This window comes from Schistocerca piceifrons, chromosome X (assembly GCF_021461385.2).
Source record: "Schistocerca piceifrons isolate TAMUIC-IGC-003096 chromosome X, iqSchPice1.1, whole genome shotgun sequence".
Classification (NCBI taxonomy): domain Eukaryota; kingdom Metazoa; phylum Arthropoda; class Insecta; order Orthoptera; family Acrididae; genus Schistocerca; species Schistocerca piceifrons.
Window position 1 is genome coordinate 401792329 of NC_060149.1, and position 20087 is coordinate 401812415.

General features: G+C 40.5%; 1 protein-coding gene across 1 annotated transcript in view; it reads right to left on the reverse strand.

The window, feature by feature from the left end:
• Window positions 1-615: 615 nt before the first annotated feature.
• The window catches only part of LOC124722057 (putative inactive tyrosine-protein kinase Wsck), a 207604-nt gene continuing 188132 nt past the window's right edge, over window positions 616-20087 (reverse strand). Inside the window, exons 13-14 of the mRNA XM_047247252.1 lie at window positions 1444-1616; window positions 616-695 (exon numbers count right to left, since the gene is read on the reverse strand). Coding sequence (XP_047103208.1) covers window positions 1567-1616 — 50 coding nt within the window. The 3' untranslated portion in view covers window positions 616-695; window positions 1444-1566. The remainder of the gene's footprint in view (window positions 696-1443; window positions 1617-20087) is intronic.

Genomic DNA, 20087 nt, shown 5'->3' on the forward strand with positions numbered 1-20087 from the left:
ACAATTCTCGAACTTCATCGGTACATCAAACCAACCAAATTGCTTAGCCAAGGCATGAAACACAACGTCCTTCACTCGGTTATTGTTCACAATGTCACTAAGTGCCGTGCAGAAGATGTTACTGCGTAGTAGCATTTGACAGTGGCCGTGTTGGGCCGGTAATGGTTCAGTGGCTACTGGTATGGCTGGGACAGGTAATTGTTCACTTTTAACCAAATGTACATCAGGAATGCTAGTAAAAACACAAGCACAGTTAATATGGTGCAAGGCGCTGGCACAATACAACACTGGTAGATCCATTGTTCCGAGGACAATGTGGACTGGCACATGAAGTCAGGATCACCACTGTGGGTATTACATGGCGTAGAACTGTAATAACACGCTTTTGCAGTCGAGTGAACATTTATTTTATCACTGAACAAAGCAAATACAAGAGAAGTTGTCGAACATGGCACGCAGCAAGACTTAAACAAAGTGAACTAAAGTAAAGTAAAAGAACATCGGTTCAAAGACATGGCACTTCACGCCAGAGATGCCACACATAGCTTACAGTCTTAATAATGAAAATTCTCTTTCTGAGTATGTAATACTAAAAGAACTGATGAATGTAAAAATTGCAGAAATTAAAGTTTTGCAAGCTAGAAAAGTATGAAATATAATTAGTTATTTTACAGTTTGTGCTGACTTGATTCCATCTGAAATGAAAAATATATTTTATGTCAGAGGCACAAACAGATATTTGATTAGCTATGTTAAAGTAAAATTTACAAGAAATAGATTAATGCAAATAGTGTCAGTAGTTGGTAAAGGAGAAATGGCATCATATATGTGGACATATAATTTTTAACAATTTGAGTATGTTATGTAAACATCAGTTAGTTAGCAGATGGGTTGCCAACAAATGTAGAATCAGAATTTATGAACTGTAAGGTCTGTATTGAAAGCAAAATACCCATTTACCTTTTGAAAGCAATAGAAACAAAGCAAAAGAAACAATAAACACTATTCATGCTGATTTGAATAGGTCTCACTCAACTCAAGGTTTGCATGGGGAAAGACGTTTTCTCATTTTTACTGATGGTTATGGTAAACCAACTAGAGTGTACACTATCAAATCTAAGAATCAAGCTTATGATTGCTTTGTTGTATATGTTAATAAAACTGCAAATTTAACTGGTAAAACCTTTAATGTATTGAGATGCGACAATGGGAAAGAATATTGAAATTCGGGTGTGTATCAATTTGTAAGACAGAAAGGAATCATTTTGCTGACATATATTGAAAGTTCAATACACTTAGGTGCATATGATCCTTCTTAGTCTATTGTGGACATTCATCATCTAATAAAAGAAATTAAATAAAAAACATTTTACAGCACTTATTTACAATGATTGCATTACTGCAGAAAATTTATACAAAAGTCAGATTGTATGCTGTACTCACTTTGTGTGATATTATTAATAAGATACGCCCATCAGTCACTTCTGCTAAGAAATTCTTCAGTGGAGTAGAAGTTGGTCACCAATAAATCCTTTAGACTCTTCCCAAACTGAACATTATTGTTGGTTAACTTTTTATGTCTACTGGCATATTGTTACTGAATAGTGGACACCTTTCTGAAACAAAATTAGTGACTTTAAATCTTTGTGAAAGTTATTCTTATTTCTAGTATTGATTCCATGTACTGAGCTGTTGGTTTGAAAAAAAAAAAAAAAAAAAAAAAAAAAAGATAAATTTTTAATGGTAAATTTCATTAAGGAATAAATATATTGGGAAGCACAGGAAAGTATCCACAGTTCCTTAAACAGACCTCTGCAGGATGTTCTTGAGTTTACACCACAAATAATTTGTATTACACATTTTTGGGCTGAGAAAACTTTAGCCTAACTTGATGAGGTACCCCAGAAAATCATCCCGTATGACATTATGGAATGAAAGTAAGCATAGTACATTACCTTTGTTATTTTTATATAACCTACCTCTGACAAATTTTGCATATTAAATAGGGATTTGGTTAGGTGCATGAGCAGTTTTTAGTATGCTCCTACCAGTTAAATTTATTATCGAGCTGTAATCCCAAGAATTCAACACTGTCAACCTCTTCTATCTGCTATTTATCGTATTTTAGGCACATACTGAAGGGAAACATTTTACAAGTTCTCAACTGTGTTTAGTATTTTTTTCCCAAAGTTTAGTGATGGAAATTGGTTAGGAACAATTTATTAATGTCCATGAAGATTTCATTTCTAAGGCTATGCTTTATTTACTACTTATTGCCATGTTTGTATCATCTGCAGACAAGACAAACTTGGGACATATGGTAATGTTACTGATAAAAGGTCGTTGATATACACAAAAAAAAAAGTAAGAGCCCTAAGATTGGACCTTTGGGGACATCACATGTTATTGGTTCCCAGTGGAATGATGCCTGATAGCTTTCTATTGACTCCATTTGTTTTCTGTCAGAGATACAGGTTTTGAATTGTTTTCCAGCATATCCTGTTACATTACAATATTCTAAGTTACTTAAAAGTATTTGTGATTTATGCATTTAGATGTCTTTGACAGATCTCAAAATACACCAGTAGTCTGTAATTTAGTGTGTAATGAATAAAGTACATTCTCACTGTATATACAGATAGCCTTCTCAATATCAGAACCCTTTAGAAATCTGAAGTGTGACTTGGATAATATTATATTTGTAGTCGGATGGTTAAGAAGGTGATTGGATGTTATATTTTCTCTGCCTGGAGTAGTTTTTGCATCTTTGTACCTTAAAAACCGAATTTCAGCTAATGCTATTGAGAAGAAAACTCCATATGAGATATTGTTGGGAAAAAGCTAATGTTAAACATTTAAAGTTGCATAGATGTAGGGTTTTTGCACATGTGCCAAGACAGCTGAGAAAGTCGAAGTGGGATCATAAAACAGACTTTGAAATCTTAATAAGGCAAACAGTGAAGTTTGATACAGAGTATTGATTATCAACAAAGTTATCAGTGCCAGACATGTTGACATTGCAGAAGATGATGTCAGATGTACTGATATTAAGGACTCTGATTCAGGAAGTGAACATTTTCATGATTCTGGGTGCAAAAGCATAGACAATGAATCAGTAAGTGAGCAAATGGGGTATCAAAAGGTGTGTTCAAGCAATCATAAACAAAAACAGGAACAACAAGAGTTGAGGAGGTCAACTAGAGAACATACAGTGCCTGATAGATTTAATAATTATGTGATGAGTAACTTCTTTTATGTACTTGTGTACACTTCTGTAGTGCTGATACTGCATAAAATTTGAGGAGGCAAAGAATAGTAATCAGCCAAAAGTTTGGAAGTGAGCAGTGGATAAGGAAGTCAAAAGTTTAAATAAAAATAAGCCCTTTAAACTAGTAACTAAACCAGTCAGTGTAAACATTCTTGATGTGAAGTGGGTTTTTAAAAGAAAATCAGATAACACGTGTAAAGCAAGATTAAATGTATGGAACTTTGAATAAAAAGTAATTGTGAATAATATTTATTTGCCAGTTGCTATGATACAAATATTGGAAGTTTTGTTGTCATTCTGGTGTCAAAAAGGTTTACTTTTAGAACACAGGGATGTACAGACTACACTTCTTAATGCCAAAGTTTTCAAAGAAATTTATGTGAAGCAACTTCATGGAAACAAGGACGGAACAGATAGAGGTTTAAAGTTATTAAAGGCATTATAAGGCTTGAAGGAAAGCCTTAGAGCATGATATGATTATTTGGATGAGTTTTGAAAAGGCCAGGGTTATGAAAGAAGTAAATATGATTATTGCTTATACATGCTAATGACTACAAATTATGTGAAACAGTGGAAAATCTAGGATGGAACGTAACAACATTGTGAAAAGGATAATTGCTACTCACCATATAGCAGAGATACTGACTCGCAGATAGTCACAACAGAAAGACTGTCACAAAATAAGATTTTGGCAAACAAGGCCTTTGTCCCCCCTCCCCCCCACACACACACACATATATATGCAAGCACAACTCATGCACGCATGACCACAGCCTCCGACAGCTAAAGCCACACTACGAGCAGCAGCAACAGTGCATGATAGGAGAGGCAACTGGGTGGGGGTAAGGGGAGGCTGGGATGGGAAGGGGGAGGGATAGCAGGGTAGGGGTGGGGGATGGTGAAGTGCTGCTTGTAAGTGTGCAGGGACAAGGTGGGGAAAAGGTAGGGAAGCTAAGAGCAGTCAGTTGGTTAGATAGTGTCCGGGGAAGAGGTGGGGGGGGGGGGGGGGGGGGGAGCGGAAAAGGGGAGAAGTAAATGAACTGGGTGTGTTGGTGGAATAGTGTGGTGTGTAGGGCTGGAATGGGAACAGGGAAGAGGTTGGATGGATGAGGACAATGACTAACGAAGGTTGAGGCCAGGAGGGTTACGGGAACGTAGGACATATTGCAGGGAGAGTTCCCACCTGCACAATCCTAAAAAGCTGGTGTTGGTGGGAAGGATTCATATGGCACAGGCTGTGAAGCAGTCATTGAAATGAAGAATGTCATGTTTGGTGGCAAGTTGAGCAGCAGGGTGGTCCAGTTGTTTTTTGGCCACAGTTTATCAGTGGCCATTTATGCGGACAGACAGCTTGTTGGTTGTCATGCTCACATAGAGTGCAGCACAGTGGTTGCAGCCTAGCTTGTAGATCACATGACTGGTTTCACAGGTAGCCCTGCCTTTTATGGGATAAGTGGTATTCTGTGACCAGACTGGAGTCAGTCGTGATGGGAGAATGTATGGGACAGGCCTATTAGAGGAATATAAGCCATAGGTAAGGGACTGGGAGCAGGAGTTGTGTAGAGATGGACAAGTACATTGTGTAGTTTTGGAGTATGGCAGGATACCACTATGGGAGGGGTGGAAAGGGTAGTTGGTAGGACATTTCTCATCCCAGGACATGACGAGAGGTAGTTGAAACCTTCGCAGAGAATGTAATTCAGTTGCTTTAGTCGTATGTGGTAGTGAGTTACATCTACATCTACATCATACTCTGCAAACCATATAATGGTGTGTGGTGGAGAGTACTTTCAGTACCACTATCTGATACCTCCAACCCTGTTCCACTTGCAAATAGTGTGTGGGAAGAACGATTGTCGGTTAGCCTCTGTATTGGCTGTAATTTCTCGAATTTTCTCATTGTGGTCAATATGGAAGATGTATATGTGGGGAAGTAACATGTTGTCTGACTCCTCTTGAAAAGTGCTGTCCCGAAATTTCAATAGTAAATCTCTCTGTGATGCACAACACCTCTCTTGTAACGTCTGCTGGTGGAGTTTGCTTAGCATCTCTGTAACGCTCTCTCGCCAGCTAAACAATCCCAGGATAGAACATGCTACTCTTTGTTGGATCTTCTGTATCTCCTCTATCAGTGCTACCTGATAGGAATCCCAGATAGATGAACAATACTCAAGAATCGGGTGAACAAGCACCGCATAAACCACTTCGTTCATGGATAGGTTACATTTCCTTAAGATTCTTCCGATGACTCTGAGACTGGTGTCTGCTTTTCCCATTATCTGTTTTATATGGTCATTCCACTTAAGGTCACTCTGGATAGTTATGCCTAGATATTGTATGGCGGATGCTGTCTCCACCTGTTTTTCATCAATAGTGTAGCTGTTCAGAAGTGGATTTATTTTCCTATGTATGCACAGTAGGTTACATTTATTTATGTTCAGGGTCAACTGCCAGAGTCTGCACCATTCATCAATTCTAAGCAGGTCATTCTGCAAATTCTTACTAACTTCTGGCATTGCTACATTTGTATAAACAACTGCATCATCTGCGAATAGCCTTAAAGAGCATCCAATGCTTTCTACTAGATAATTTATATACAGGGTGAAGCAAAATTCGTGCACTTGGGCTTCGTAACGTGACTTCTCGCATTGCCAGTGATGTCTCTCACCAATTTTGTCCAGTGAGTACATCCAGCAGAAAAAGGACATTAAAGAGTGGCAATCTGGCAACACTGTAACCACATGTATGGTAACTACCTCTGTCAGCACATGTTAGTTATGTTGTACAGCTGGTGCAATGGATAGAGTTTTGGGTTAGCATACAGGAGGTCAAGTGTTCGATCCTGGGTGGGGCGCATTTGTTTTATTTGCTAATTCCCTTCTGACATTTCATGCTGTAATATACACCATTTCTTAGGTCACATGTATCCTAAATTTACAACATTTTGTAATGCTGAGCATAACAAATACATGGTTAGATGAATAAGAAATAGTTGAAACAAATGACCTGTATAGGATAGAATAATTACAAAAACAATATCAATTTCGAGATGCTAAAGATGATAGCACAGTACAGTAAGACAACATCTACTTGTCATTTATACTACAGATAATATGAATGCTCAGAAGTCACACATTAGCAACCAGTGACAATAATGATGTCCATATTAGTGACCACATGACCTTTACAACAGAATACATTGTCCTCAGAACAACACCTGCTCAAAGTGACCTCCCTGCATGTCCAAACATAGCGCAACCTGCCGTATCATACAGCTCTGGATCCTTCACAGCAGAGCTGCATCCACAGTAACAAGAGCAGCATGAACATGTGCTACCAATTCTACCACATTTGTCAGCAAAGTAAAGTAGATGTGCTCCTTCAGATGTCGTGACAGGAAGAAATCCACGGGATTTAGGTCAGGTGAATGTGGTGGCCATACGCCTGGACCTCCACATCTGAGCTGTTTCCCTGGAAATGTTCTGTCCAAAATCCTCTGCCGAACATGTAGTGGAACATCTTCTAGCACATCATGCAGATAGTTTGAGATGAGTGCATGGTACCTTCATCCAGTCAACCAGTCAGGCAACATGTAGGGCCCCAAACAACTGTCACCCAATGTTCAAGCGCGGACGTTGATATCAAGATGAACTTTATATCCATGGTCGCAGGTGACGTACGGGTTAACCTCACACCAATGGTGGACATTGTCCATACTGAAAACACCCTCACGAGAGAATGCTGCTTCATCTGACCATATTACGGTGATCACAAAGTCATCGTTGCAAGACACGCAGCTGCTTTTCTACGGTTTGTGTACTTTGCTGAGGTTCTTGGTGTATGACCACCAGAATAGCTTCCTCAGTAGCTGGAGTACGGTGAGTCTGTGGTCGCCCTCTGTCACACAGTGGTGAAAGGAAAGAACCTGACTCCCAAAGCTGCAGCTCCAGATGATGAAACACATTTTTATCTGGATGGCGTCAATGTGGATATCTAGTAGCATATTCATGAGTGGCAACAGCAGCCCGGTTATCAGATGCACCAAGGCCTTGGAGTCTGTCATGGGCGCATTACTGCACTTGCAACTAGTCCCTGTCTGGTGGACAGTGCATTCAGTATAAACACACCATCGGTCCTGCGTGCTGTTCCACCTGATGTGCATTACCCCTCTAACAGATATTGGCACCACTAATTGTGAAATGTCCTGTTTGAAATTACACTATTTCCCTAACAGTAATAGACATAATGTTTCTACAATCCCAGCAGTAGAATAATAATAACAATAATAATGCATTGAGATACATACTAAACAGCATGTGGTTACCAGACTCAGTGCTGAAAGGCATAATTAGTGGTACCATGATGATAACACATACAAATAGTAACCGAGTCTGGACAATATTCGCAGAGCACATTGCTAGTCCTACTGGTAACATAAGGCCCTAACAAAATGTAATGGACCTGAATGAGGCAAGAATAATAGTTGTTACTAATCTATGGGACCATTGGAGGAGGGTACAAAGAAAACAGATTTTGCATGCAGTAGATGAAATGGTGCAAATAAATTCACACCCACAATGAGGAAAGGGCTTCTTTCTACGATTGTAGTATATAAGTGTAAATGTTTTCTAGAGGACCCGCTGCAGTCATTATTGAGAATTAAGATTTCAGATACCATACCACCTGTATTACATTTACCAAATAAAAAACATTTGCCTCACCCCACGATTGAACCACCCACCTCCAGTATGCTAACTCGAAACTCTACCCACTGCACCAACTGTATGGCATAACTAATACGTGCTGACAGAGTTAATTACCATACATGTAGTTACAGTGTTGCCAGATTGCCACTCTTTAACATCCTTTTTCTGCCGGATGTACTCACCTCACGAAATTTTATGACAGACCTTTTTTTTATTGCTGGCATGTGAGAAGTCATGCTGCAAAGGCCAAGTGCGCAAATTTCTCTTCACCCTGTATTTTGTAAACAGCAATGGTCCTATCATACTTCCATGTGGTACTCCAGATATTACCTTTACATGTTGATTTGGTTCCATTAAGAGTGACATGTAGAGTTCAGTCTGCAATAAAGTCTTGACTCCAATCACAGGTCCGCTCTGATTCTCCATAAGCTCATATTTTCTTCATTAAACGGCAATGCAGGATGGTGTCAAATGCCTCACTGAAATCAAAGAACACGGCATCAACCTGAGCACCATTGTCTCCTCTCTGTGGCTGGGTGGTGAGACTTTGGGAGATGGTGGGTGACTGGAAAGATAAGGCATGGGAGATTTGTTTTCATTCAAGGTTGGGAGAATAATTATGGTCTGTAAAGGACTCAATAAGATCCTCGGTATATTTCAGGAGGGACTGCTCATCACTGCAGATGCAACAACCATGGGTGACTAGGCTGTATGGAAGGGACTTCTTGGTATGGAACAGGTGACAGCTGTCAAAATGGAGGTATTGCTGGTGGTTAGTAGGTTTGATATGGAGGAGATATTGATGTAGCCATCTTTGAGGTGGAGGTCAACATCTAGGAAGGTGGCTTGTTGGGTAGAATAGGACCAGAAGAAGTGAGTGGGAGAGAAGATGTTGAAGTTCTGGAAGAATGTGGATAGGGCGTCCTCACCCTTAATCCAGATCACAAAGCTGTCATCAGTGAATCTGAACAAGGTAAGGGGTTTAGGATTCTTGGTGTTTAGGAAGGATACTCTAGATGGCCCATGAATAGATTGGCATAGGATGGTGCCATGTAGGTGCCCATAACTGTACCCCAGATTTGTTTCTTTGTAATGCCTTTAAAGGAGAAGTAATTGTGGGTGAGGATAGAGTTCGTCATGGTGACTAGGAAGGAGGTTGTTGGTTTGGAATCCATCAGACATTGGGAAAGATAGTGTTCAATAGGGGTAAGGCTGTGGGCATTAGGGATGTTAGTGTAAAGGGAGGTGGCATCAATAGTGATGAGCAGGGCACCATGTGGTAGAGGGACAGGAGTTGTGGAGAGAGTCAGTGGTGGAAATTGTTGGTATCTTTTATATAGGAGCATAGGTTCCAGGTAACAGGCTAAAGGTGTTGGTCTATAAGAGCAGAGATTGTCTCAGTGGAGGCATGGTAACTGGCCACAATGGGGCACCCTGGATGGTTACGTTTATAGACTTTAGGAAGCATGTAGAAGTTAGGAGTGTGGGGAGTGGTAGGGATGAGGAGAGATATGGACTCTGGGGAGAGGTTTTGGGATGGGCCTAATGATTTGAGGAGAGACTGGAGAACCTGCTGGATTTCTGGAATGGGGCCACTGTGGCAAGGTTTGTTGTGGAAAACCTCCACCACTATGGTTTTGAACCACAAGAATCATCTAGCAGAAGGACTCTGCAAGCTATCAGATACATCCACCTACAAGCCTTGCCACAATGACCCCATTCCAGAAATCCAGCAGGATGTCCAGTCTCTCCTCAAATCGTTAGGCCCATCCCAGAACCTCTTCACAGAGTCCATCTCTCTCCTCACCCCTACCACCCCCACACTCCTACCTTCTAGATGCTTCATAAAGCCCATAAACCCAACCACCCAGGATGCCCCATTGTGGTTGGTTACTGTGGTCCCACTGAGAGAATCTATTCTCTTGTAGGCCAATACCTTCAGCCTATTACCTGGAACCTCTTCTTCTAAATAAAAGACATCAACCATTTACTCCACCGACACTGCACAGTTTCTGTCCCTTTACCATATGGTGCCCTGCTCATCACTATTGATACCACCTTCATTCACACTAACATTCCTAATGCCCATGGCCTTATTGGTACTGAACACTACTTTTACCAAACTCCACAGTTTCCAAACCAATGGCCTCCTTCCTAGTTGCCATGACCAACTACATCCTCACCCACAATTACTTCTCTTTTGAAGGCATTACATAGAAACAAATCTGGGGTATGACTATGGGCATCCGCATTGCACCATTCTATGCCAACCTATTCATGGGCCGTCTAGACGAATCCTTCCTAAACACCCAGAATCCTAGACCCCTCATCTGATTCAGATTCATTGACGACATCTTTGTGATCTGGATTGAGGGTGAACACTCTCTATCCACATTCCTCCAGAACCTCAACGGCTTCTCCCCCATTCATTTCACCTGGCCCTACTCAACCTACCAAGCCACATTTCTAGATGTTGACCTCCACCTCAAAGATGGCTTCATCAGTATCTCCGTCCATATCAAACTTACTAACCACCAGCAATACCTCCACTTTGACAGCTGCCACCTGTTCCATATCAAGAAGTCCCTTCCATATAGCCTACCCACCTATGGTCATTGCATCAGCAGTGACGAGCTGCCCTTACAAAATATACCGAGGATCTCACTGAGTCCTTTACAGGTCATAATTATCTTCCCAACCTTGCACGAAAACAAATCTCTTGTGCCTTATCTTTCCAGTCACCCACCATCTCCCAAAGTCTCACCATCCAGCCACAAAGGAGCATTCCCCTCGTAACTCAGTACCACCCAGGATTGGAGCAACTGAATTACATTCTCTGCCATGGTCCGACTACCTCTCGTCGTGCCCTCAGAAAGAAACATGTCCTGCCCACTATCCTTCCCACCCCTCCCATAGTAGTATTCCACCGTCCACCAAACCTACACAATATACTCATCCATCCCTGCACAACCCCTGCTCCCAGCCCCTTATATCATGACTCATATCCCTGTAACAGTCCTAGACGCAAGACCTGTCCTGTACATCCTCTCACCACCACCTACTACAGTCTTGTCACAAACATCACCTATCCCATCAAAGGCAGGGCTACCTGTAAAACCAGTCATGTGATCTACAAGCTAAGCTGCAACCACTGGGCTGCATTCTATGTGGGCATGATAACCAACAAGCTGGCTGTCTGCATAAATGGCCACTGACAAACTCTGGCCAAAAAACAACTGGACCACCCTGTTGCTCAACTTGCCACCAAACATGACATTCTCCATTTCAATGACTGTTTCACAGCCTATACCATATGAATCCTTCCCACCAACACCAGCTTTTCAGGATTCTGCAGGTGGGAATATGTCCTACATTCTCATAACCCTCCTGGCCTCAACCTTCATTAATCGTTATGCTCACTCACCCAGCCCCTTCCCTGCTCCCATTCTAGCTCTCTACACAGCCCTCTATTCCACCAACACACTCAGTTTATTTACTTCTCCCCGTTTCTGTCCCCCCCCCACCTCTTCCCCGCCCACTCTCTAACCCCCTGACTGCTCTTAGCTGCCCTATCCTTTCCCCACCTTGTCCCTGCACACCTACAAGCAGCAGATCACCATCCCACACCCCTACCCTGCTATCCCTCCCCCTTCCCATCCCAGCCTCCTCCTTACCCCCACCCAGTTGCCTCTCCCATCATGTACTGCTGCTGCTGCTGCTCATAGTTTGGCTTCAGCTGCCAGAGGCTGTAGTCCTGTGTGTGTGTGTGTGTGTGTGTGTGTGTGTGTCATCTATTTTTGATGAAGGCGTTGTTGGCCGAAAGCTTATTTTGTGACAGTCTTTCTGTTGTGACTATCTGTGACTCAGCATCTCTGCTGAACAGTATAAATTATTTAATCTATATAATTGTGTTCATTGATCATTTCCTAATTTGTTGTAAAAGTAAATAAAAGTAAAAGTGATCAAAAATATGTTATCCAAGTGAATCCAGATAAATGACTTAGATAAAGTAAAGAATGATGTTGGGATTAATATTAATTACAATTCTAAAAAACATGTAATGACTCTGACCAGGAAAGCTATATTGAATGTCCAATTAAAAAATATCAAATTGAACATGCAAATTTGTACAGTACTCCAATGGAAGTAAATCTGAAACTAGAAGCAGCACAAGATGAGTCATGATATTAAGTACAATATTATTGATGGGTCCTCTCCTGTACATTAGCTCAGGAACATGGCCCGATTTGTGTCTGTGTGTGTGTGTGTGTGTGTGTGTGTGTGTGTGTGTGTGTGTGTATGTGAGAGATCTATTTTCAACAAAGGGGTTATTGGCCGAAAGCTTATTTTGTGACAGTCTTTTTGTTGTGACTATATGCGACTCAGCATCCCCGCTATACAGTAAAATTATTTGATGTATGTAATTGTGTTTGTTGTTGATTTCCTAATTTGGTGTAAAAGTAATTTACAGAGTGAACTAATGAGTAGATTTCAAAGCTGTTACAATGATATTGCAAGTACTAAAATATTTGTATCAAACAAATGTTTTGAAGTTAACATAGATGTAGTTACAATGGCATTTGCAAGTACTGAAATATTTATATCAAACAGAAGGTTTTAACATAGATGCAGACTGGGCAAACAATTTTGTAGATCATTAGTCCACATGCAGCTATGCAATTAGAGTATTTGGAAATGTAATATTTTGGAAATCTATGAAACAAGGAAGTGTTAAAAAATCTTCTGCTTTTGCTGGCTAAGTAGCATTGATAGAAGCTGCCACTGAGATTAAGTTACTTCTAGATATTTTGAATATATAATCAAATGTCAGAATGTCTCCCAGTTGTAAAGGGTGTACCTCATTGATCTGTTCTTGGACCTTCCCTTTCCATTATTTATATAAATGATTTACTTGCAGTTGTGTCATGTGATGCAGTGCTATATGCTGATGACACAACACTCATCACATGTGATACCAATCTTGAGAACGTGCAACACAGCATGGCAGTGGCAATGGAGAGGTGCACTACTTGGTTTAAGGCAAATGTACTGCAGAAGAATGATAGTGAAACTGAAGCTATTGTATTGAATCTGAATGCTCCCAGTCATGATAACAAAACAATAAAATTATTAGGATTTCATATAGATCAAAAGCTCAGCTGGGATACCCACACATTGGAAATTGGCATTTGCCATATATCTGCTGCACAAACTGAGGAGCAGTGACAGTAAAGAACTTTCTGTTGTATGCATATTTTGCATTCTTCCATTCGCACCTGAGTTATAGAATACTATTATGTGGCAATTCCGTAGGCTCAAAATTAGTGTTTAAATGGCAGAAGAAAGCCATAAGGGGCATATCCGAACTTAGCCCATATGAATCATGTCAAGATTATTTTTAAAAAACTAAATATAATGACAGTGCATGGCCTGTATATTTACAACTGCCTTGTCTTTGTTAAAGACAATCTGAGTAAATTTGACTAAAGGAGAACAGTTTGTGACTATAACTAAAGAAGTGGACATACAATTAATATGCCATATGCTAGGCTTGCAAACAAATATAACAGCTACAAATATCTTGGTCCTTTCTACTTCAACAAATTACCTGAAAATGCCTACACAGTGGCAGTAAATAAATTTAAAACTAGTCTTTCGAGGTGGATCAAAAGTAAAATAATTTACTCTGCTCAAGAGTTCCTTGAGTATGTGACAAATGATCCACTTTCTTTATGAGAATGAACTATAAATGAACTGCAAATTATACACATGCCACACTGTGCAACTATTTTATTACTCTTTCATGTACTTATTGTTAATTATCTGTTTGATTAATTATTTGTCATACACTGAACTATGTAGTTTATTTATCTTGTAATTGATCTATTAGGAAACTTCTTGTTGTTATTGACATTTGAACAAATATGTTGTATCCGTCCTGGATTATTATATCATAGTTAATAACATTTGTTGTGTTGAAGTTTATATTGTTAGATATGGTAACCTTATGAAAAATTCAAGGTATATTGAATTACGCTACCATTTTGTGACTGATTTCTGTATGACCAGAATTACAGACATTTGTGAAGTAGGTTCAGAAAGCAACATAGCAGACATTTTTACCAAATATTTGAGTAAGGATGTGTTGTTGCTGTGGTCTTCAGTCCAGAGACTGGTTTGATGCAGCTCTCCATGCTACTCTATCCTGTGCTATCTTCTTCATCTCCCAGTACCTACTGCAACCTACATCCTTCTGAATCTGTTTAAGTGTATTCATCTCTTGGTCTCCCTCTATGGTTTTTACCCTCTACACTTCCCTCCAATACTAAATTGGTGATCCCTTGATACCTCAGAATATGCTCTACCAACCGATCCCTTCTTCTAGTCAAGTTGTGCCACAAATTTCCTTTCTCTCCAATTCTATTCAGTACCTCCTCATTAGTTATGTGATTTACCCAACTAATCTTCGGCATTCTTCTGTAGCACCACATTTTGAAAGCTTCTATTCTCTTCTTGTCTAAACTATTTATCATCCGCATTTCACTTCCATACATGGCTACACTCCATACAAATACTTTCAGAAATGACTTCCTGACACTTAAATCTACACTCGATGTTAACAAATTTCTCTTCTTCAGAAATGCTTAACTTGCCATTCCCAGTCTACATTTTAAATCCTCTCTGCTTCGACCATCATCAGTTATTTTGCTCCTCAGATAGCAAAACTCATTTACTACTTTAAGCATCTCATTTCCTTATCTAATTCCCACAGCTTCACCCAATTTAATTCGACTACATTCCATTATACTCGTTTTGCTTTTGTTGATGTTCACCATATATCCTCCTTTCAAGACATTGTCCATTCCGTTCAGCTGCTCTTCCAGGTCCTCTGCTGTCTCTGACAGAATTACAATGTCTGTCTCTGACAGAATTACAATGTTATTAGCAAACCTCAAAGTTTTTATTCCTTCTCCATGGATTTTAATTCCTACTCCAAATTTTTCTTTTGTTTCCTTTACTGCTTGCTCAATGTACAGATTGAAGAACATCAGGGATAGGCTGCAACCCTGTCTCACCCCATTCCCAACCACTGTTTCCATTTCATGCACCTTGACTATTATAACTACCATCTGGTTTCTGTACAAACTGTAAATAGCCTTTTGCTCCCTGTATTTTACCCCCTGCCACCTTCAGAATTTGAAAGAGAGTATTCCAGTCAACATCGTCAAAAGCTTTCTCTAAGTCTACAAATGCTAGAAATGTAGGTTTGCCTTTCCTTAATCTATTTTCTCAGATAAGCCTTAGGGTCAGTATTGCCTCACATATTCCAACATTTCTATGGAATACAAACTGATCCTCCCTGAGGTTGGCTTCTACCAGTTTTTCCATTTGTCTGTGAAGAATTCGTGTTAGTATTTTGCAGCCGTGGCTTATTAAACTGATAGTTCAGTAATTTTCACATCTGTCAACACCTGCTTTCTTTGCGATTGTAATTATTATATTCTTGTTGAAGTCTGAGGGTATTTTGCCTGTCTCATACATATTGCTCACTAGGTGGTAGAGATTTGTTAGGCCTGGCTCTCCCAAGGCTGTCAGTAGTTCTAATGGAATGATGTCTACTCCCGGCGCCTTGTTTCGACTTAGATCTTTCAGTGTTCTATCAAACTCTTCACACAGTATCATATCTCCTATTTCATCTTCATCTACATCTACATCCTCTTCCATTTCCATAATATTGTCCTCAAGGACATCGCCCTTGTATAGACCCTCTATATACTCCTTCCAACTTTCTGCTTTTCCTTCTTTGCTTAGAACTGGGTTTTCATCTGAGCACTTGACATTCATACAAGTGGTTCTCTTTTCTCCAAAGGTCTCTTTAATTTTCCTGTAGGCAGTATCTATCTTACCCCTAGTGAGATAAGCCTTTACATCCTTACATTTGTCCTCTAGCCATCCCTGCTTAGCCATTTTGCACTTCCTATCCATCTAATTTTTGAGATGTTTGTATTCCTTTTTGCCTGCTTCATTTACTGCATTTTTGTATTTTCTCCTTTCATCAATTAAATTCAATATCTCTTCTGTTACCCAAGGATTTCTATTAGCCCTCATCATTATGCCTACTTGATCCTCTGCTGCCTTCACTATTTCATCTCTCAAAGCTACCCATTCTTCTTCTACTGTATTTCTTTCCCCCATTCCTGTCAATAATTCCCTAATGCTCTGCCGGCCGGTGTGGCCGTGCAGTTCTAGGCGCTTCAGTCTGGAACCGCGTGACCGCTATGGTCACAGGTTTGAATCCTGCCTCGGGCATGGATGGGTGTGATGTCCTTAGGTTAGTTAGGTTTGAGTAGTTCTAAGTTCTAAGGGACTGATGACCACAGATGTTAAGTCACATAGTGCTCAGAGCCATTTGAACCATTTGAACCTAATGCTCTCCCTGAAACTATCTACACCCTCTGGTTGTTTCAGTTTATCCAGGTCCCATCTCCTCAAATTCCCCCCTTTTAGCAGTTTCTTCAGTTGTAAACTACAATTCATAACCAATATATTGTGGTCAAAGTTCACATCTACCCCTGGAAATGTCTTACAATTTAAAACCTGGTTCCTGAATCTCTGTCTTACCATTATATAATCTATCTGAGACCTTCGATAATCTCCAGGCTTCTTCCATGTATACAACCTTCTTTCATGCTTCTTGAACCAAGTGTTAGCTATGAGTAAGTTATGCTCTGCGCAAAATTCTACCAGGCGGCTTCCTCTTTCATTTCTTACCCCAATCCATATTCACCTACTATGTTTCCTTCTCTTCCTTTTCCTACCATCAAGTTCCAGTCACCCATGACTATTAAATTTTCGTCTCCCTTCACTATCTGAATAATTTCTTTTATCTCACCATACATTTCATCAATCTCTTCATCATCTGCAGAGGTAGTTGGCATATAAACTTGTACTACTGTGGTAGGCGTAGGCTTCATATCTATCTTGGCCACAATAAAGTGTTCACTATGCTGTTTGTAGTAGCTTACCCACATTCCTATTTTCCTATTCATAATTAAACCTACTCCTGCATTACCCCTATTTGATTTTGTATTTATAACCCTATATTCACCTGACCAGAAGTCTTGTTCCTCCTGGCACCAAACTTCACTGGTTCCCACTGTATCTAACTTTAACCTATCCATTTCCCTTTTTAAATTTTCTAAACTACCTGCCCGAATAAGGGATCTGACATTCCACGCTCCGATCCATGGAACGCCAGTTTTCTATCTCCTGATAACAATGTCCTCTTGAGTAGTCAGTGCCTGGAGATCCGAATGGGGGACTATTTTACCTCCAGAATATTTTACCCAAGAGGACACTATCATTATTTGACCATACAGTAAAGCTGCATGCCCTTGGGAAAAATTATGGCTGTAGTTTCCCCTTGCTTTCAGTCATTCACAGTATCAGCACAGCAAGGCTGTTTTGGTTAGTGTTACAAGGCCAGATCAGTCAACCATTCAGACTGTTGCCCGTGCAACTACTGAAAAGGCTGCTGCCCCTCTTCAGAAACCACCTCTCAACAGATACCTCTCTGTTGTGGTTGCACCTACGGTACGGCTATCTGTATCGCTGAGGCACGCAAGCTTCCCCACCAACGGCATGGTCCATGGTTCAAGGAGGGGAGGGGGGGGGGTGTGAGTAAGGATATATTTGTAAAATTTTGAGGAATGTTGAATCAAATTTGTGTGCAATAGAAATGTAAGCAGACATATTAGAATGTGGTACATTTATATGGATAATATTGACTGTGTCGATGGGGATCTTAACAATGAGTATTATGTTTTTGCTGCATAACAGTCAGTGACTCAGTTTCATGCCATGAATATGTTCATTATGTAAAGACAGATGTATTTGTATTTCCCTTTTTCTACGTAACTATTCTTAACAGTACTAAAGTGCTAACAAGTGAAAGGGTCAGGGTAAATCCGTAGTTAATTGTTTGACATTCCCACCATCAATAGGCTCAAGGGACAACAGGTTCACAGAGCACGTGGTTATGTTAACATGGCCCTCTATCATGATAGTCACCATGTACAGCATTGTGTGCAGAGCAGAGGCAGAAAGTATAATGTGTCCTGAACAAACACTGCTACCCTGTCACCAATAGAGTCATTTTTCTTGTGGATGTAATAGCCTCGAAGTACAAGTGCATCACTCCAGAATGAAATTTTCACTCTGCAGTGGAGTGTGTGCTGATATGAGACTTCCTGGCAGATTAAAACTGTGTGCCAGACTGAGACTCGAACTCGGGACCTTTGTGTTTCGCAGGCAAGTGCTCTACCATCTGAGCTACCCAAGCACAACTCGTGCCCCGTCCTCACGGCTCTGGAAAATAGGAGACGAGGTGCTGGCAGAAGTAAAGCTGTGAGGATGGGGCGTGACTCATGCTTGGGTAGCTCAGATGGTAGAGCACTTGCCTGCAAAAGGCAAAGGTCCCGAGTTCGACTCTTGGTCGGGCACACAGTTTTAATCTGCCAGGAAGTTTCAGGTGCATCACTATTTTTAAAATAAGTCTCTTGGAGACACAGCAGGGAGGTTTGTCCTGTGTGAGGAATATAATTTTATCCAGACTGGTCCTGTTCTTTTTCAGCTGAAGTGTGGAAACCATTTTAAACTGTGTTTTTTTTTTATCCCCTTCATTGTGCCAACATGGTGAGGCACTGATAGAACGAGGGGGAGTGGAGGCCCCTATTACTTCAGGTAAACCTTCGAGGCAAAAAATTGATGACAACACCTGGATTGTGCTACTTGACACTGTCGAGTTTATGGGCACAGCAAAGGGAAACTTGCTATATGAGTCAACCACAATCAACCAGTGAGGGTTCCAAAAAGGTCCCGCAAAGTCTATGTGCACACGTTGCCATGGCAATTGCAACTTGACCATGCAGTGAATTTTTGTGGCAGAGTGAACTGATTTTCTGCACATGCATGACACTGTGACATCATCTGTTCTATTTGGGCATCCATACCCTGCCAAGTATAGTGTCAATGCTCTAACTGTTTCGTACAAACAATCTCCCAGTGTCCTTGGTGAAGTAACCTCAACACTTCTTTCTGCAAAGCTTTAGGGATCAATACATGTGACTGTCCGCTGTTATTTTGAACAAATATTACACCTTTCTGTACAGAGAGGCTATGCTGATGGGCAAAGTATCAGCACACTACAGAGCTCTTTATGCTATGCAATGAACTTGGCCAAGATGTGGGAATGTATGTTAGCAAAATTTTCAAATCCAGATCAGCTTCTGTGGTCTGTCCAATTTTCTTATAGTTCAGCAGAAAAGACTGAAGCAATTCAGAATTCTGAGCATCAATGTGACAACAAGATGCAGGATAAGTATCAAAGTCTCAATCAGGGCCAATCAGAAGATTTGAAAGTGCATCCGCATTACCATGTTGAGCTGACGGATGGTACACAGTCTCGTACTGGTATTGAGACAACAACAAAGCCAATCTTTGCAATTTTTGGGCAGTTCATACAGGAACTGGTTTCATCAGATGAAACAAGGACTGCAAAGGCTTGTGATCTGCTACTAAGTAAAATTTTCTGCCATACAAATAGTCGTGGAATTTGGTGACACCATGCACAATAGCCAAAGCCTTTTTTTCAATTTGTGAATAGATACACTGAGCTTTGGACAACACTTTTGATGTGAAACCAACAGATCTGTCTTCATCACCAATTCTGTGCAAAAGCACTGCACTGATTCCATAAGAGGGAGCATCAACTTGCAATACAACTGGCTTGTCAGGATCAAAGTGAACTAAGCATCGATCACTGAGCAATGCATCTTTAAGTTTTTGAGAAGCTACTTGGCACTCATCTGTCCAAACAAAGGAGACATTCTTGTGATGCAAGCAATGCAATGGCACCACTACTTGTGGAGCATTCAGTGTGAGCCAAATATAATAGTTCATTCACCCCAAGACTGACTGCAATTCTGTGACACTGCGAGGAACTGGAAAGTCTGTTATGGCAAACAAATGTGACTGCAGAGGATGTACACCTTGACTGTTTATGACATGAGCAAGATACTGCAAATTAGGTTTAAGAAAATAACACTTGTCCA